General features: G+C 35.4%; 9 protein-coding genes across 10 annotated transcripts; 5 read left to right on the top strand and 4 right to left on the bottom strand.

Moving 5' to 3' along the window:
* The first annotated feature begins 449 nt into the window (after positions 1–449).
* HIR2 (SPFH/Band 7/PHB domain-containing membrane-associated protein family) lies at positions 450–2359 on the top strand. The gene is made up of 4 exons (NM_110995.3): positions 450–875; positions 953–1073; positions 1162–1350; positions 1433–2359. The coding sequence occupies exons 1-4, from the start codon at positions 687–689 to the stop codon at positions 1789–1791; spliced, it is 858 nt and encodes a 285-aa protein (NP_566135.1). The 5' UTR covers positions 450–686; the 3' UTR covers positions 1792–2359.
* On the bottom strand, positions 1973–4492 carry VDAC1 (voltage dependent anion channel 1). The gene is made up of 6 exons (NM_110994.4): positions 4241–4492; positions 3674–3741; positions 3334–3444; positions 3133–3219; positions 2824–3032; positions 1973–2737 (listed from the first exon to the last, which is right to left on the bottom strand). The coding sequence occupies exons 1-6, from the start codon at positions 4287–4289 to the stop codon at positions 2431–2433; spliced, it is 831 nt and encodes a 276-aa protein (NP_186777.1). The 5' UTR covers positions 4290–4492; the 3' UTR covers positions 1973–2430.
* A 649-nt stretch (positions 4493–5141) lies between these two features.
* Positions 5142–7462, top strand: AT3G01270 (Pectate lyase family protein). Its single transcript, NM_110993.4, has 4 exons — positions 5142–5519; positions 5746–6505; positions 6604–6849; positions 6927–7462. Exons 1-4 carry the CDS (start codon positions 5323–5325, stop codon positions 7149–7151), a joined length of 1428 nt encoding a protein of 475 aa, NP_186776.1. The 5' UTR covers positions 5142–5322; the 3' UTR covers positions 7152–7462.
* A 398-nt stretch (positions 7463–7860) lies between these two features.
* AT3G01260 (Galactose mutarotase-like superfamily protein) lies at positions 7861–10040 on the top strand. The gene is made up of 6 exons (NM_110992.5): positions 7861–8485; positions 8576–8625; positions 8706–8796; positions 8893–9003; positions 9104–9404; positions 9520–10040. The coding sequence occupies exons 1-6, from the start codon at positions 8038–8040 to the stop codon at positions 9797–9799; spliced, it is 1281 nt and encodes a 426-aa protein (NP_186775.4). The 5' UTR covers positions 7861–8037; the 3' UTR covers positions 9800–10040.
* On the bottom strand, positions 9870–10746 carry AT3G01250 (uncharacterized protein). The gene has a single exon (NM_110991.3). It carries the CDS (start codon positions 10637–10639, stop codon positions 10145–10147), a length of 495 nt encoding a protein of 164 aa, NP_186774.1. The 5' UTR covers positions 10640–10746; the 3' UTR covers positions 9870–10144.
* A 259-nt stretch (positions 10747–11005) lies between these two features.
* Positions 11006–11948, top strand: AT3G01240 (splicing regulatory glutamine/lysine-rich-like protein). Its single transcript, NM_110990.4, has one exon. It carries the CDS (start codon positions 11106–11108, stop codon positions 11496–11498), a length of 393 nt encoding a protein of 130 aa, NP_186773.1. The 5' UTR covers positions 11006–11105; the 3' UTR covers positions 11499–11948.
* Positions 11949–12631: 683 nt separating this feature from the next.
* On the top strand, positions 12632–13412 carry AT3G01230 (splicing regulatory glutamine/lysine-rich-like protein). Its single transcript, NM_110989.5, has one exon. The coding sequence runs from the start codon at positions 12726–12728 to the stop codon at positions 13104–13106; it is 381 nt and encodes a 126-aa protein (NP_186772.1). The 5' UTR covers positions 12632–12725; the 3' UTR covers positions 13107–13412.
* A 1091-nt stretch (positions 13413–14503) lies between these two features.
* On the bottom strand, positions 14504–16736 carry HB20 (homeobox protein 20). The gene is made up of 3 exons (NM_110988.3): positions 16306–16736; positions 15844–16229; positions 14504–15083 (listed from the first exon to the last, which is right to left on the bottom strand). Exons 1-3 carry the CDS (start codon positions 16442–16444, stop codon positions 14748–14750), a joined length of 861 nt encoding a protein of 286 aa, NP_186771.1. The 5' UTR covers positions 16445–16736; the 3' UTR covers positions 14504–14747.
* AT3G01210 (RNA-binding (RRM/RBD/RNP motifs) family protein) lies at positions 16636–18487 on the bottom strand. 2 transcript variants are annotated; one of them, NM_110987.4, is made up of 5 exons: positions 18232–18487; positions 17746–17896; positions 17586–17661; positions 17417–17515; positions 16636–17342 (listed from the first exon to the last, which is right to left on the bottom strand). In NM_110987.4, exons 2-5 carry the CDS (start codon positions 17859–17861, stop codon positions 16884–16886), a joined length of 750 nt encoding a protein of 249 aa, NP_186770.3. In that variant the 5' UTR covers positions 17862–17896; positions 18232–18487; the 3' UTR covers positions 16636–16883. The 2 variants fall into 2 exon arrangements, with proteins under 2 accessions (NP_186770.3, NP_001327068.1); NM_001337328.1 differs by lacking the exon at positions 18232–18487 and adding an exon at positions 18162–18183 and having other exon boundaries at positions 16709–17342.
* Between the last annotated feature and the right edge of the window lie 47 nt (positions 18488–18534).

The raw sequence follows: 18534 nt of genomic DNA, 5'->3' as shown, positions 1-18534 counted from the left end.
ATTATTACGAAACCCTACAGTTAACAGCTGCAGAATAATATAAATAAAGCGACACTCCACTTTTTTCTCCTACATTTTGTTGAATTTGAACCTTTAAATCAATAGTATATAAGAACATACAATGTAATAGATAACGCGTTTACTCAATCAAAAGGAACAAGTATATACTACTAGATAACTCTTGTTTATTGGCGTCTGACAAGGCTCTGTAGTATATTCAACGATACGATTATCCTCTTTTCTTCGATAAAAGTATATTCGATTCTCTTACTACAGAAACATAGTTTACATTAATGTTAGTGAAAAATACCATGCACGGAAAATCAAAGATTTAATTCTGTGGTTTGTATAATTTGAAGTGTATAATGAAACTATTTTTTAGCCTAACCCAAAAAGAATTAAAAAGAAAAAGTAATTGTTATAAAAACGAAAAGCATATTTATCAAATATTATTATTGAATATTCTCCAAGATATAAACAATTTGACTTTTCAATGAAAATGCCACTATTGAATAATAAATAGGAAATTTCCGAGGAGTAGTACAACTAGATGACAACTTGACATGATCTTCTTCTTACTTTTGTCTATATAACACTCCTGCGACTTTCTTCTCTTCAACAAACTTACAGAGAGACAAATACCTATAATAAGCCATTCATAATCTTCTTGCTTCTTGTTCAGAATAATGGGGAATCTTTTCTGTTGCGTGCTTGTGAAGCAATCAGATGTTGCGGTCAAGGAGAGATTTGGCAAATTCCAAAAAGTACTTAATCCAGGTCTCCAATTTGTTCCATGGGTCATCGGTGATTACGTCGCCGGTACACTGACCCTTCGTCTTCAGCAACTCGATGTTCAGTGTGAAACCAAAACAAAGGTAAGTAACATTGAACACACATAATGCAAAACTTCTTCTTCTAATGGACCATTAATTCATCTATGATTATGTTTCAGGACAATGTGTTTGTGACAGTGGTTGCATCCATACAATACAGAGTCTTAGCTGACAAGGCAAGTGATGCTTTTTACAGACTCAGCAATCCAACCACCCAAATCAAAGCCTACGTCTTTGATGGTATATATATCTCCTCTTCATTTCTCAATACTTAGGGAAAGTGATGATTTATCCGGTCAAGTTATTGATTTTCGTTTTGTTTTTTCAGTGATCAGAGCATGTGTTCCAAAGCTGAACTTGGACGATGTGTTCGAGCAGAAGAATGAAATTGCCAAATCTGTGGAAGAAGAGCTAGACAAAGCCATGACTGCTTATGGTTACGAAATCCTTCAAACCCTAATTATCGACATTGAGCCTGATCAACAGGTTAAACGTGCCATGAACGAAATCAACGCCGGTAAGTCCTCAAAATCGTAAAACCCTAAATCAAAATCTAAACAAATAAATGGTCAAAACCCTGAATTCAATTGTTGTTACAGCGGCGAGGATGAGAGTGGCAGCGAGCGAAAAAGCAGAGGCTGAGAAAATCATTCAGATCAAAAGAGCAGAGGGTGAAGCAGAGTCAAAGTACCTGTCGGGACTCGGAATCGCTCGGCAGAGACAAGCGATCGTGGACGGTCTGAGAGACAGTGTTCTAGGGTTCGCAGGAAACGTGCCAGGGACGTCAGCGAAGGATGTGTTGGACATGGTGATGATGACTCAGTACTTTGACACAATGAGAGATATCGGAGCAACTTCTAAATCCTCTGCGGTGTTTATCCCTCACGGTCCAGGCGCCGTCTCTGACGTGGCAGCGCAGATTCGAAATGGATTATTACAGGCCAACAATGCCTCCTAATCACTCAAGTCAAATTGTCTTGGTCGTCTCTTTATATATTTTTGTATCTTCTTATTAAAAAGGTAAATTTGACTTTTAATATAATGGTGTGCTTATTGTGATTTGTCATTATGTTTGTACCTATCTCTTTTGTGAGTTGTGTGATAGATATACTTTGTATTTTTTCTTAAAAGTCAATATAAATTTCTGTTTGCGAGAGAAAAATCGAATCTTTGAATAGTGAACTTTGTGGCGATAAACTAATATAATGATTAATGAAGAGAATGTTGCGATATAGGACACTTTCATATAATGAAGAGAATGAACCTGATCGATAAACATGTGGGCCTAAAATGAAGCCCATCTCAATCAACTCTCTGGACACAGGTCCACTTACTCAACACACAGGCCCATCTGAATATGCAATTTTCATTATGACACGGCAAATAAAAAGAGAAGCAGAAGAGGAGGATCTTAAGAGTTTCATCACCATCTCAAGATGATCATTTTCAACCTTTTTATTCTTCTACAAATCCGGCAGGAAAATGGGAAAGATCAGTAGTTGCCCACTCAAACCATGAACCAAGCAGAGAAAAAACAGAGTACGTAGAAAGAAACTAGTTTAAAAAAACTATTGCAACTTCTTCTTCCATCTCAGTTTCAAGGCTTGAGTGCGAGAGCCAATCCAACTTTAGCACTCTTGTCAATTGACTTTGTGTCGACTTCTCCAGAGATTGTGAAGAATGACTTGGGTTTCCACTCGTGTTGAATGAGAGCACTTGCAATACCCGCACTATTGACACGAGCCTTCACAGAGGTCAAGGGGTCAAGCGAGTGCTGTGTTCCAACAGTTATGGTGCTGTCCTTGCTAGATAACTTGTGGCTCACTTCGGCTCCAACCGCAGTGTTGAACAGCGGGTTCACAATGTGATAGTAAGATGCATTCAATAGATCGCCCTTGTCGTTCCTAACAAACAACAAAATCAAAAGATATTAAATGGAAACATTGAGAACTCCATCTTTCATCCAGAATTCTCACTAAAAATCACTTACACAGTAAGGGAGGCAATTAAGTCCTCCTTGGTGAAGCTTAAACCAGCATTGATCTTGGTGAAATTTCCAGACTTGGTGTCAAATGAAACATCAGTACCAACAGCCAAGACATTGGAGCCAATCACACCAGAGAAGTTGACAGTTGGGTTCTGAGTCAATCCCATGCTTGTGCTGATACCGGCGTACTCATGCAAGTATTGCAGCTCAACCTGTTTATAAGACGAAACACGATAAAAATGAGAAGTCAACTCTCAACTGATGAAACTTTAAAACAATACAAAGAAATGTTGTTGAATTAATAAAATATACCTTGCCAGAATTTTGGTCAGGAACCTTGAAGCTGAAGATTGACCTCAGTCCGGGTGCAGCCTCATCAACGGTAGCGGTGATCAGAAACTGAAACCAATACACACAAAGTTGTAAGGTAAGTAGCCCAACAAACAAACAAAAAACTATAACTCAATATACAAGAAAAACAGGAGATGAAATTGAGTACACAAATACACTTACAGTAGAATCAGTGCAAACTTTCAAATCAGTAGTAATGTTCTTTCGCCTCGACTGAAAAGCGACATCTCCCAACAATAAGTCACCTTTCTTAGTTCCGGTTGAGGTGATGGCCTAAAACAAAGAAAGAGCCAGATTATGAGCAACGATGCCCAAGATAGAAGAAATCCAATGTTTACCATCACACGAAACATAAGAACAAAGTAAGAAATCCGTTACATAAGATAACAATGCTAATTCGACACAAACCTCAGAAGCTAATGAATAAAGCAAAAGTGGAAACAGAATACAGAAGACGACATTCCATAAACCCTAATCATCTATAATGAAATGAGAAACTTACAACACCGGCAGGAGAGAAAGTGGTGATACTGAATTTCTGGTCACTGTTGTGGTCTTTGTACAGAAGATCTGCAAATACACAGAGCAGAGCAACAGTTTTAGACAGCTTATTAACAAAACATTCTCAAAGGGGACTTAAATGGTGAGAAATGCTAAACATGAAAGAGAATCACAGCATTCAAATTGGCTATTCCAGATCAACGATAAACAAAACAGGGTCTATTGAGAAAGGTAGAGAGCTTAAACGAGAGTGACGGAGACATTGAACCCAAGGAATTACTCATATCAGCACCAATGATTGAAATCCATTACTTATGAATCTCTACCCGATCGAATACTCGAAATCTACGCATGCATCTATGATCTATCCCGGTAGCCAAATCGGGACCGGGAAAAGGAAAATCTAAGAGATGAGCAAATGAATCAAAAATCCTAAGGAATCAAAAGAAAGTCCAGATTAGAAGACAGAACGGGACACTAAGTAGCAACAATCAGATCGTCTACGCCATAAACAGATTTAATTGAACGAAATGAAAGAGAAGAAGTGAGGGAGATAATAAAAAGATACCTCTGGCCTTTTTGCCGATTTCGGTGTAGAGACCGGGACCTTTCACCATTGTTGCTTATCTGAGAAAGTTGGAGGATGTTCTGAAAAGTCTTCTCTGAGAATCGAAAGAACAAGAGCTGGAAAACGTGGTTGGCGTCTATAAGAGAGAGAGACTGAGGAAAACCCTAAAATGTTTTTTATTTCCGAATATTATCAGAGAAAGAAGAGTTTTCCTGTTTATCAAGCATAATTTTATCAGCCGTTGGATGGAGACTCGCTTGCTTCAGTATTCCTTATCCACAGCCGTCCATATATTTATTCCCCACTCACCAAGAAATTTATTCTCATTTATTACGTGGCAACTAAACGGCGTCGTTTAATAACACATTTTTCTTTCCACGCCTAAAATGAGAAAATCGTTTTTTTCCCTTGATGATTAGTCGCATAAATTTAGCTATTTCATCCTTTATTTTAGTCATGAATGAGTAATCGAATGTGATGGTGAAATCGTGATTTTTACATATTTATCAAACTATTTTCAGAAAAATATCCCAACTAGTTAGCGGCTGATATAGTAAACGATTAGTCAAGTCTCCGTTATGGTAGCAATTTATACTACAAGCAGTCTGACATTTTCACTACTTTTAGATGCATCATGAGAATGTAAACGTAATTGTTTCTTGTTGCTAAAATTGGTCGAAATCATAATGTTAGTCTCTCCATAGAAATATCCAAATATAGGAAACGAACAAAAAACAAGGAGATGTAAAATTAAAAAGAAAAAAAGAAAACAAAGAAAGCTGTCCACAAGTAAATTATGGTGGCTTTCCATACATAACGGGAAATTTTTCTAAATATAGTAGTTCACTTTCTTCACCAGGTTTTTTTTATCATTATTTAAACACCAACATTCATGTTTGTCAAACTTCGCAATACGATTCATCTACCAAAAAAGGCTTTAGGTCAAACAGAAATAACGACCTAAAGCTATGTTTAAAGCTTAGCAGTTCTCCACATATATTTCAATATATAAAAAGATTACCCCTTTTTAAAAAATAAAATAGATATTTGTTTTCCGTAAAAGAAAGGGGTAATCAAATAAAATGGAGACGGCTAGGCTTTTCAAATTAGTGTGTGTGATATGTATTGCCAGTTTGATTCCGACCATACGAGCCAATGTTGCTGATGAGACCGATGAGTATTGGGTAAACAAGGCCAATGAAGCTCGTAAACATACCCTTATGGCTTATCATCCCGACCCTTATGAGATCGTCGACCACTTCCACGAGCGTCATTACGAGTAAGTCAAATATTAGTATCTCGATCTATATATGCATTGTTTTTGAATCCTACCGATTTGTCGTCTCGTTGAAATTAACCAGGCTTGATTGTAATCATTAGAGAACGGTTTGGATTAGTTTATTCTGATTTCATTCAAATTACAAATATTTATTAGTAGAAGTTTTTTTTGGGTTGTAAAAAGGATGTTGGATTTATGATGGTTTTGGTTTGGTGTATATCTTCAGCAACTCGACTGACGTCGAGGGGACCGAGGAAGAGAAGGCGGTCGCTTCCGAGGAAGAGGACGTCATTGAGATGATTTCTAGTCCGACAAACAGCACAAGGCGGAGCCTAACCGGTAGGGGCAAGGGAAAAGGAAAAGGAAAATGGAGCAAGCTAACGGGACCTTGCACCGCAAGCAACCCCATCGATAAATGCTGGCGTTGCCAGCCTGATTGGGCCAGACGTCGCAAGAAGCTCGTTCACTGTGTCCGTGGGTTTGGTTACAGGACCACCGGAGGCAAACGCGGCCGCATCTATGTAGTCACGAGCCCCAGAGACGATGATATGGTGAACCCTAGACCTGGAACACTACGTCACGCTGTGATCCAGAAAGAACCTCTATGGATCGTTTTTAAGCACGATATGAGCATTCGGTTAAGCCAAGAGCTGATGATTACTAGTGACAAGACAATCGATGCTCGTGGCGCTAACGTGCACATCGCATATGGTGCTGGTATCACGATGCAGTACGTGCACAATATCATCATCCATGGGCTTCACGTCCACCACATCGTGAAAAGCAGTGGTGGTTTGATAAGAGATTCGATTAACCACTTTGGGCATAGAGGAGAGGCTGATGGAGATGGTATCTCTATCTTTGGGGCAACAAACATTTGGCTTGACCACATTTCTATGTCTAAATGCCAAGATGGACTTATCGACGCTATAATGGGTTCCACCGCAATCACCATCTCTAACTCTCATTTCACCCACCACAACGATGTGAGCATTCCACAACGTAATTAACTCGACCGTTATACTATTAATGACAACCCAAGTTAACCAAAGGATCTTGTTATGTTTTTGGGTTCTGTCTTTAGGTGATGTTGCTTGGTGCACAAAACAACAACATGGATGACAAGAAGATGCAAGTCACAGTGGCTTACAACCATTTCGGAAAAGGACTTGTGCAGAGGATGCCTAGGGTCCGATGGGGTTTCGTCCACGTTGTCAACAATGACTACACTCATTGGGAGCTTTACGCGATCGGTGGTAGCCAAGGTCCTACCATTCTCAGCCATGGAAACCGTTTCATCGCTCCTCCTCACAAACAACACTACAGAGAGGTCCAAAATGATTTGAGTGTGCACATATATATATGGCATCAAATCAAAGTACTAATAGAAAACATGTGTATATATAGGTGACAAAGAGGGATTATGCTTCAGAAAGCGAATGGAAAAACTGGAACTGGAGATCCGAGAAAGATGTTTTCATGAACAATGCATATTTCAGACAATCTGGAAATCCTCATTTCAAGTGTTCGCATTCTAGGCAACAGATGATAAAGCCCAAAAATGGTATGGCCGTTTCTAAGCTTACCAAATACGCCGGAGCATTGGATTGCCGGGTCGGAAAAGCATGCTAAAAATATAACTCACTACTAAATTTTTTCTCTTTGTATCAAAGCCTATATAAGAACTGATAAAATCATGGGGTAAAAATGGAAATTAATTATTCTAATTTATGAAAGGCTCTGTGTAAAGAATCTATGCGAACGGCTTGATACTTTGTAACTCTTAATTTGTTTGTGTATGTTTTTTTGTGCTCGTTAATTTGTTTTTTTGCAAGGATGACAAAATAGAAGTAAGGTAATTAATTTTAAAAACGATGACTTGACGAAATACATATATCAAAGACTTAGAATCAAAGAATTTCATACAAGAAGTATTTTTTCACAAACATATTCTTTTTTCTGAATTTTTTTTCATTTTGATTAATAGTGTCCAGTGACATGCAGCGCAATTTTTAATTCTTAAACAAAAAGAATATCGAGCATGGATACTGCCGAAATCGTCGAAGATCTCATATTTTATTTTATCTGATAATACGGACAAGTCAAAAACCTTATTAATAGGCTCAAATCTAATTATTAATCAGCTTCATATTTGACAACAATATCAAAATCTTGAGTGCAAATGACAAAAGGCTCAATAACCGCACAACCAAGAAAAAGAATGATAAATAGCACCAATAAGTGTTGTGGTGATTCATGCAGCACTACAATACTAAGATAAGATATCTATATTGCTGATATTTGTCAATTTAAGTAATTTTGAATTTTGAATAAAACCAAAGTATAATACTAAACGATGCATGGTGCACTAGCTCACTAGCTAGTAATACTCGGAATAGTGTGTTTCTTCCAAAAGAATAATATGATTAAGAAGATTAAAACCCGCCTATAAATATCTACTAAGAAATTATAGTTACTCACACTTACATTATACACATACAAGAAGAAAAAAAGAAAAATGGTTAGGATTTCAGTTTTAGTGTGTTTGGTTCTTTTGGTTACAATAGGAGTCATGGTTAGTGTCTCACTCGCTGACAACAACGAAGAGAAATCGACTGATCTGAAGAAATTCAAAGGAGGAGTAACTGATCACTCGATTAGTAAGGCAAATGATAATGATCACGACGATGATGATCATGATCAAGACGATGATAATGATGGAGATCACGATGACGATGACCATGACGATGATAATGATCATGACGATGATAATAATGATCATGATGATGATGATAATAATGATGATAATAATGATGGAGACGATGACCATGATGATGATAATAACGATGATGGTGATGACGAAAAGAAGACGTTGAGGGTACACGAGCTAAAGAAGGGGAATCTAACGGTCAAATTTACAAACCGGGGTGCTTCTATCATGTCTCTCCTTTTCCCCAATATAAATGGTTAGTGGACCATATCATATATATATATATATATATATCGTTTTGTACGTATTCATATATATTATTTAGTGAAATTCGAGTAATTTCCAGGAAAATTAGAGGACATTGTTCTGGGATATGACAGCGTCAATGACCACATGGTTAGTAAAATACTTTACTTTTAGGTCAAAATAATTTTGGTATCAGATCTTGAAAAGAGATTTAATTAGCTTTGTATCAGATTGACACGGTATTTTGTGGAGTGACGTTGGCACGTGTAGCCAGTAAAAAGGAAAAGGCCGCTGCAAACGATGGCAAAAACACGATCCATGGTAAATATGTTTTAATTAATTACGTTCTAATTTAAGTGGACTTCATAAATCATAAATGACAAAATTCATAATTAACATTTTTCTCTAATTAATCAGGTGGGACGAAAGAGTCTAGCGATGTGATTTGGAGAGTTAAGAAACACAAACATAATGGCAAAAAACCTTATATTGTTTTCACATACACAACAAGTCCTGATGGCGATCAAGGTTCGTTTTTTATCCTTAAAAACTTTATCTGTATATCTTCTTTTTTCTATTATATATGCATAAATGTTAAGATAGAGAAGGTATTCATGTTATTCAATAGGGAAACTTGAAGTCACTGTGACATATAAGCTGGTAGGAGAAAACAGATTGAAAATGGTGATGCAAGCAAAGGCTAAAGAGAAAACTACTCCGTTGAATTTGGTTCATCGTTCTTATTGGAATCTTGGTGGTCATAACAATGAAGATATCTTCTCTGAAGAAATTCAAATTCTCGGTTCCGGTTATACTCATCTCGACGATAATCTCACTCCAACCGGGAAAATCCTCGCCGTTAAAGGAACACCCTTCGATTTTCGCCAACTCCGACCTATTAAAGACAACATCAATGAGCTTAAGACAGGGTAAAAGTTTCAAACAAACCGGATCTATCTTGAACCGGTTTGTGCTACATAATTTTTTTAATTATTAATGTTGGATCAACTAATATGTATTATTTGTTTTATCTTTCGAATGCAGGTATGGTATAAATTATTGTCTAGATGGTGTTGCAAATAAGATGAGAAAAGTCGTGGAGCTTGTGGACAATAAATCGAAGATAAAAATGGAGTTATCTACAGACCAATCCGGTCTAAGGTTGAAAACCACTAAACCAAAAAATGGATCGGTTCATAAAGCTTACTCTGGTTTATGTCTAGAATCACATGCAATCAATTACCAATATCGTTCTTCGCAGATAATTGAACCGGGGGAAACTTATAAGCATACTATGCTCTTTAAGTTTTCTTTTGTTCCGTAAACTTTGTAACGTTACTTTTTCTGGAAAGTTTATGACCAGAAATTTTTTATATAATAACCCAATTTATAATGGGATGATCTGAAAAATATATATTGTAATAGTTTGGTACTAGGTCCATTTGCCGGTGATTTGACAAAATATCGAAACAATTTATTTTTAGTATTTTCGACCAAATACAATTTGGACATGCTAGAAGAAAGCATACTAATTACAAAATATTTGTTACACAATAAAACCGTTGATACATGCGTAGACATTATATAGATAGACATGCGTTTGAATATCATATCTTTTTGTTAATTTAAAGGTTACTAATTAAATATCATGAAGTAACCGATTCTTCTTCTAAGTTTTCTTCACCAACTTGACAATGCGTTTTATGGTAGACATATACTCTTTCTCCTTCTCCGGAACCACCGAATTATAGGCATTCTCCTTCCATGCTCTGTAGAAAAATGATTCTTTTTCAACAAAAATGTTTGCTTTAATATGGTTGTACGTTCCATTCTTCAGAGAATCTGAAATTTCATTAAGTAACGATTCAGATTTCACCAAAGATTTCAATTCGCTTTTCATATCACCAGTTGATTGCTTCTTTAACGTTTTCAATTCTCCGAGCAATTTCTTTGCCTTCTCAATTTCCTTTAGAAGATTGTTTTTCTCCTCTGCTTGCATGAGTTCACTTTCTTTTTCTCCTTTCAACTTGTTCAAAGTTTCGGGTTTTACATCGCGGAGCTTCACTAGCTTCACGTCTCTCGCTGCAGCGTCATCAATGTTGCATACCAATGCGATGACTAGGGCCACAATTAACCCAGACAGTGCATAAGAATTCTTTGCCATTGTAATGTTTCAATTAAGTTCTTAACACAAATCTTTTTTTCTTTTGTATGTTTTTTTTTTTTTTTTGTTGATAAAAACAATTAATACCTGTTGTCAAATATATGAAAGGACTGAAACTTGTTTCGGTGGTAGCCCTTTATGCAAGAAAATAGTATCTAAAAATAGAAGGTAAAATTTGGTATTTTGATGTTCCTAAGGTAAACGCTATTAGTTTAAAAGTTTTAGCAAATAGTTTGCGAGTTGTATGGATAACCAAAGAAAGTTGAGTAACCCGAGTCAGTACAATTCTAATTTGACCATCAATTGTACATACTATTATTAGTCATAAATAATGTATATAAGATACTCTAGAAATCAAAACAAAACACAAGAACTCACAGATCTCTTCTCACCTCTTTTCCTTTAACAAACTATTTGAATCTAAATTCAAATTGATTTGTTAAGGGAAACCTGAGCTAGAAAAACCATGGCAAAGATCTCCTTCGTACTTTTCGTTGTGGCCCTTATCGCCTTTCTCCACGCTTATGAAGCTCGCAAAGTAGTAAATCTCGGTGAAGCATTTGAAAAAGACTTACATAAAGCCGAGGCCATGATCGCGGAAGAATTAAAGGCTAAGAAAACGAACATTCAAGGTTTGAAATCTGAGGTGAAAACGTTGAGCAAATCAGAAGTGATGTTGAAGGAACTTGGAAATGCTTACAAGAAGGATATGGACTTAAGGCCTTACGAAAAGAAACTCAAAAACTTCAGCAGGATCGTAGCCCTCAAGAAAGCACCTATGAAAAACAACAACAAGAAACCTGTATCCATAATCCAATCGATTTTGAAGGACTTCGGATTAAACGGAGGGAGGAACTGACAAAAAACTATTAATAATTAGGGTGTGATTAATGTTTTAATGAGGTTTCGACTTCGCCATGGAGTTTAGCTTTACAAGTGAGAGGAGCCAATAATTCTCCCATAGTATATTAGTTACATTAAATTGTATTTAATACAATTAAATGAAATATTACTACTTATTATGATCATAATATGTTTCCATAAGAATATATTCTGATTACAGTTTGCGGATACATAGTTAACATTGACATTGCCGGAAAAAAAAAAAAAAAAAAAGTAGTTGCAGTGAATCGCAATAATTTACAGACTAATGAAATGATTGTCAAACTAAATATTTCTGATTTAATTTGGTTATGACAATGTGTCTTTTTTATTTCTGTATGATAATGTGTCTTATACTCTAATTAATATATATAGTTACAGATCAACACGATAAAGATAATTGTTTTACCGATAAATATAATTCAGGAGTACTCGATCAGATACGTTGATATATCCATCAACATAATCATGTGCTCTTCAACAAAATCTTCAATAGCATAGAAGACTTGAGAAATTAAACCCACAAATACACATGCTAAAATTTAGCTAGAAAAAAAGAAACACACACACACACATACACATCTATACCTTATGTTTAATAGTAAATTTAATTAAACAAATAAAGTCCATTTTTATCACTATATTTTTTTATAAAAATTATGATTAAACACGTAAAGTTATGTAGTTTATTTTCCTTTCTATTTGCCAGATGTGCATACGACATGGTTTCTGGTAATAATAAAATTATTTACAATTTAAATTATTAATTACTGGTCCACCAAAATCACTAGAAAATTACCGTAATTTCTTAAGTTTTTAATATTCCTAAAATCTTTTTACTTAATCAGTTAATTCATAACCGTTACGAACAAATATCTAAAAATAGAAAGCAAGAATCTTATTTTTTGACATTCCATACTTGACCGTTAGAGATTTGACATTAATATTGAATAAGATACCCAACACTTTTACGAATATTATGGGTGACCAAAGAAAATCAAGTAACGAAGTCAATAACCATTCATTGACCATCAAAATAAGGTGACATCTACATACTATTTTTACGCAGAGATAAAACTATAAATGCTTTACGAAATAAACACACGAACTCACTCCTCTCATCACAATATATATATTTTCCTTTTAACAAACTATAATTTGAAATTATTTCAAATTACGTTTTAGGGAAAATTAATCTTTAATCATGGCAAAGATCTCCTTTGCGCTTGTCGTTGTCGCTCTTATTGTCTTTCAACAAGTATCTGAGGCTCATCGTCCGATAGATTTCAACGAAGAAGTACTTGAAAAGGACTTGCATGAAGCCAAGGACTTGATAGAAGAAGACTTGAGAGAGAAAGAAACGAGCATCAGGAACTTGGAAAGCGAGGTTAGTTTGTTAACCAAATCTGAGATGATGCTTACTCAGCTCGAACTTGCTTACAAAAATGGTAGAAATCTTGAGCATTTCGGGAAAAAACTCAAGAAATTCAACAGGAGGATCAAGCGGGCTCCTGAGGAAGTGAGATACGTTTCCATCATCCAGTCCATTTTGAAGGATTTGGGATTAAACGGAGGGAGACATTAAAAACAAGAATTAGGGTTTGATGCGTTCAAAGGAGGTTTGATATTCGCCCATGGAGTTTGGCTTTACAAGTGAGAGGAGCAAAATCATTTGCCCATAGTATATATATTTATGTATTTAATTGCATCAATTAAATGAAATGTATTACTATACTAATATTGTAATTTGTATTTTTCTTTCTTTTTTTCTGCGCTGAGATTTTGTTAATTTAGTTATCTCGCAATGTATCTTAAAATAGTTACAATTAATATAACAGATACTTTTTGTTTTTCATACAAATAAAAATGATTCATGATCGAGTTTGATACCCGTCTCAGCATATAGAATCATGTGCACCTGTCCTCACCAGAATATTTATGTTCATATCTATCGATGATTTCATATATATTTGAGAAACATTATAATTACATATTAATTCTAGCTAGTCCAAGAAACTACCCATCGTATATGTATGCACAAATATTTAGTCCGTAGGGTTGACAGTTGCTACTTCTCAACTTGGGATAGCAATGTCCTCTTATGTAAATTCCGCTGAAAAAGAAAAACACAAGATTCGGCTTAAAGAGAAAGAAACCAAAAGAACAAGAGTGAACTCTTTCAACACTGTTTCCACTTTTGTTTTCTTCTTTTTGGTCTGTTCTTCTTTGTGTTTGGAACGTGTGCTTCTTAATAATCTTCTTCTTTCCTAAATTCACTATTCTTTCTTATATATTTTTAAAATGAATTAACGTAATTATTTTTATAAAGTAATGTAGGATAGTGACCCTGACACATGTTGTTGACAAAAAGAAGAAGAAGGTAATGTATGATACCTCTCGCTGATTAAAACTTAGCTCACAACAACAAAATTACTACCATTGAATAGATTCATTTCACTCAAAACAATTTTGAACCAACAAAGAATAGATATGTCTATGTAGATGAAGTGAACGTGAATACTGTATTTGGTATTACATGCAACTACGTGACGCATGGCATAGTTTTTTTTTTTTTTTATAATAAAAAGTTAATGGTTCCATTAATCCATTAAGATTTAAATTGCAACTTGCAAAGATAAAATCATAAAATATAAAATATATATTAAAATAATCTTTGCATATAATATTAGTCATGGATCATGTTATGTCAAAGACAGAGCTGGAATCCCACTCGAAGTCACATGCATATGAATCTTTCTCACTTTTATATCCTTACTTTCTTAATAAATTTGTACCAACCCATCATATATATATAAAATTGGACATATAAGTTGAGAAAAATCATGATTTTTAATCTCACTCAATTGGTTAGAGGAGAGTTTTGTTCGGGAAGTAAAAGAGAGTGGTTATGCTTTTTTGAACCATTTACATATATTGTAAACTGTGATCAATCCACATACATCTAACAATGTTACGGCCGAATGCAAAGAACTTTATGATTTTTATTAAATTAAAGCAACAACAAATTTTCGCACTATACACCAATGCTCTACAAACCCAAAGAAAACAAAATGCTCCATTAATTTAAATTGAAATGAGTAGCAATAACATAATTCCAAAGAGAAGAATTGTGTCTTGATCTTCTCCTGATGATATGATGATGATGATTATGATCATTTGTCTTGATGCGTGCTGATGACTTTTTTTTGAGCTTTAGAATCATGAATCAGTTGAACTGGTGGTGGTGGTGGTTGTGGTTTGGGTCAGACCATGCCCAGTAACCAGCCGGCGTCGTTTCATCAATGCCATTAAACATGTTACAAAGGCTTTCTTCTTGAACTATTTCATGATTCTGATGATGATCATCATCATGTGCAGATGATCGAATCGATGAAGGGAATAGGTCTTTGATCGTGTTCACATGTGTTGTAATGGTCTCTCTAGGCATCTCCAGATTGATGTCTGAACTATTCTCTGTGCTTCCGTTGTTGCTCCATGAAGCTTCTGCTTCTCTCTTTACTATGTTTCCTTCATTACATTCTTTGTTCTTTAAAGCCATTACCTTTAACCATCATCACACACAATTCAAATGTTAAGTTTTAGAAATTCAGATATTAAAAATTATCATTTCTATATATCATTAAAATAAACATAATTATATATAATTTAAATTAACAAAATATTTTTAAAATGACTAATAACTTAAAATAGATAAACTGTAAGACTATATATGTAAATTATATATTTACATATACTTAGCTTAAGTAATTTTTGAAAATCTTGTAACTATTACATTTCAATAAGTAGTAAAATCATTTAAAACACACAAAAATGATATGATATAAAAATCAGTATTCTTGTCAAATTTGGTTAGCGCACACATGCCATTACTTGATAGTCATATGGGAATGTATTAATTAAATTGTAAATATTGATCAAGAATCCTTTTTATTAATAAACAAAACACCTACTGTCTTTTGACAAACATCTTATAGTGTTGGATCATGTGCCTAACAATAATCTATTGCATTTCGTATTAAACGACTTTAATACACACAAGATACATACATATATATATATATATACACTGATATATATACACATATATATATACTACATAAATAGTACCAATCCAAGCCAATAATCAGAAAAATATTTGTAGTCCTAGATTTATTTTACGTTGGTTATTACTATTAGTGCAAAACCAAAAATAAAAAAACCAAAGAAAAAAACAAACACAATCAAATTAGAAATGAAAGTTGAATTAAACACCTTATTTACTATATAAACACACATATATACTTACTTATATAGATACATACCTCAGCAAGGAGTTTCTTGTTATAGGCAAGTAGAGAAGCATTGTCGGATTTAAGAGACTCAAACTGTTTCTTGAGTGAATCATAATCTCTCTCGAGCTGTCTAGTCTTCCACCTAGCTCTCCTGTTTTGAAACCAAATCGCGATCTGTCTTGGTTGCATCCCTAATGCTTTAGCTAGTTGTATCTTCCTCTCTGGCTCCAGCTTGTTACCAAGCTCAAAGCTCTTCTCTAATGCCTTAACTTGCTCTAATTGCAGCCTCTTCTTCTTCTCTCCCAGCATAGTATGTGCCCCATCGTCTGATAGATTCTCCTCATCCAAGGTTTGATTATGATCTTCTTGCACGTTCATTAAAGACATAGATCTGTTCATCATGTAGTTTCCTCCTCCTATATACACCAACAGAATTCATGACTCAAATCTATTTATGTGGAGAAATAGTGAGAGAAAGAGAGAGTATAGTACCATTGAAGAGATGAGGAGGACAAGAAGGGAGCTGATCTTGACTGTTGTCTTCATGAAGTTGTTGGAACATAAAACCATGTTGAGGAAACGCCATCTCTAATCTCAATCCAGCTTCTGTTGTTGGATCAAACACATACATGTATGTATTCCACCAAAAACCTATCAGTGATTAATGGATTGTGAAATCAGTATAGTGATGATCAAATATACTTTGTTGTTTGCAGATTTGGAAATCACTATCAAATGAGTTAGGTGTTTCTTGTGGATCTCATCAACCTCTCATATAAGAGAAAGAGAGAGAAAGAATGAGGAAAGGATCAAGCTAGGGAGGTTTCTAGGACCCATCCTTAATATTTTAAAAGCTTTAGGCTTATTATTATATTTCATATATATTCTCCAGTTCATGTAATAAAGTTATTTTATAGTTTCTGCCTCAAATATTTTCGATCATGTAACGTTACTAATCATATCTTCATGATGGTTTTTTTTTTCTTTTTCTTTTCACAACACCTTTTATGCTTTAAAACCTCACATATCATTTATTTATGTTTTCCAAGGAAGCCCAAAGACTTTTTACATCAATTGCTTCCTCCTCCACCGATATGGGCCGCTGCTTTTGCAGCCCGGCCCAAAGCATCTGAGAACCATAAAGCCCCATTAGCAAAGTAACGACTGTTGACCACACTAGTCGCTGCAGCTGCAGCCACTTTCCCTGTAATGGTGGCTGCGGCTACAGCAGCTGTGCCCGTGACAAGAACCGCGGATTTAGTGAAATCCGAGAAATGATACTTCTCGTCCGCTGATCTCACGAGTTCCATACTCGACTGAATGTTCTGTGTGAGGCCAAGGTAATGGCTGATCTCTGCCAATTTGGTCGCTACCAAGCTTGAAAATCTCTGAGACTCATCCAAAGCTTTGGCTTTACCAATCGCGTCTTTGCTTAAAACGTAGCCTTTAGCTAACATCGTCTGCACAACTTGTTGAGCCACGGTTATGGCCTCTCCAGGCGATGAAGCAAACGCGTCTGAACGAGTCACCTACAAAGAAACATTTTCGAGAATCTTTGGCTTATAACCTAAAGTAACCTAGTAAGTATTGTTTTTAATGTTACCGTAACACTATAGTCTTCTTCTTGTCTGAGATTGTTAGATTCATGTAAATAGACACCGTAGACCGATATCCAAACGGTTTGATCAACGATCGTAGCTCCCTGAAGATCAACATTAAAATCAATGCCAAGAAGATCATACTGGAAATTTCTAGCTAATTAAGGGACTTACGCTAAGTAACACAGCCATATCCAGAGCATACGCATCTCTGAAGGTTACATAAGCCGTTAATGCATCCCCTTGGCACCTGAAATCCATGGAGACATGAAACAAAATATAAACAGATTCAAGAATGATTAATAATTTACTGAACAATGAACGTTGTTGTTACCCGGTGATTTCAACGAGCTCGACGATACCACAGTGAGAGAAGAACCTATGAACATCTTTCTCAGTGGCTTGAGGAGACAAGTTGGTGACTTGAGCAACGTAACCACAAGGATACATTATATTGTTCTGTTTTCTCACACGAACCTAGATACCTAAATCAAAGAACAAACATAAACAAGATTCTTGAATCACATTCCGTGAACCGTTGAGCGATTTTCTAGAGATTTATACAGCAAGAAATCTACAAAGCTACGATTACTATAATGATTCAAATAAAAAAAATAAAAAAGGTGTCCAGGCCAAATAGTTAGCGGAGAGGGAAGAAAGAAGAAGTAAGAACCCTAGATTATAATTGAATGAGATAAGAGATGAAAGTAACAGTAACAAAGATAATCAATGAGATATGTATCAACCAACCACACAATCGGAAACTTCGAGAAGCAGGGCACGAAAAAAAACTGATAGTGTATGTTCTGTTTTAGATTACCCGATTAAGGCACAATAGAACAGGACGTCACAGGATTGAAGCCAAGTATCGAAAGAGACGGAGAGAAAAGAAGACAAGATTCGTGTGATTGTGAGAGAGAAAGAGGATTCTTCAAATTTAAACAAAAAAAGAAAGAAGAGGAATGTTAACATTTAAACCAAAAAAGAAAGAAGAGGAATGTTCACATAATTTTTTTTCTTTTGTCGGCTCGATCGATATCGATGTTGTGGTCGACGATACGCGTCAAACGTAAGCTCTAGCGATGCGCGTGTTATTATTGTTTCCACGAGTCTTTTGGGCACT

The sequence above is a fragment of the Arabidopsis thaliana genome, chromosome 3 (assembly GCF_000001735.4).
Source record: "Arabidopsis thaliana chromosome 3, partial sequence".
Lineage (NCBI taxonomy): Eukaryota > Viridiplantae > Streptophyta > Magnoliopsida > Brassicales > Brassicaceae > Arabidopsis > Arabidopsis thaliana.
The sequence above is the reverse complement of the archived record's forward strand: the minus strand, read 5'-3'. Positions and strand labels throughout refer to the sequence as shown.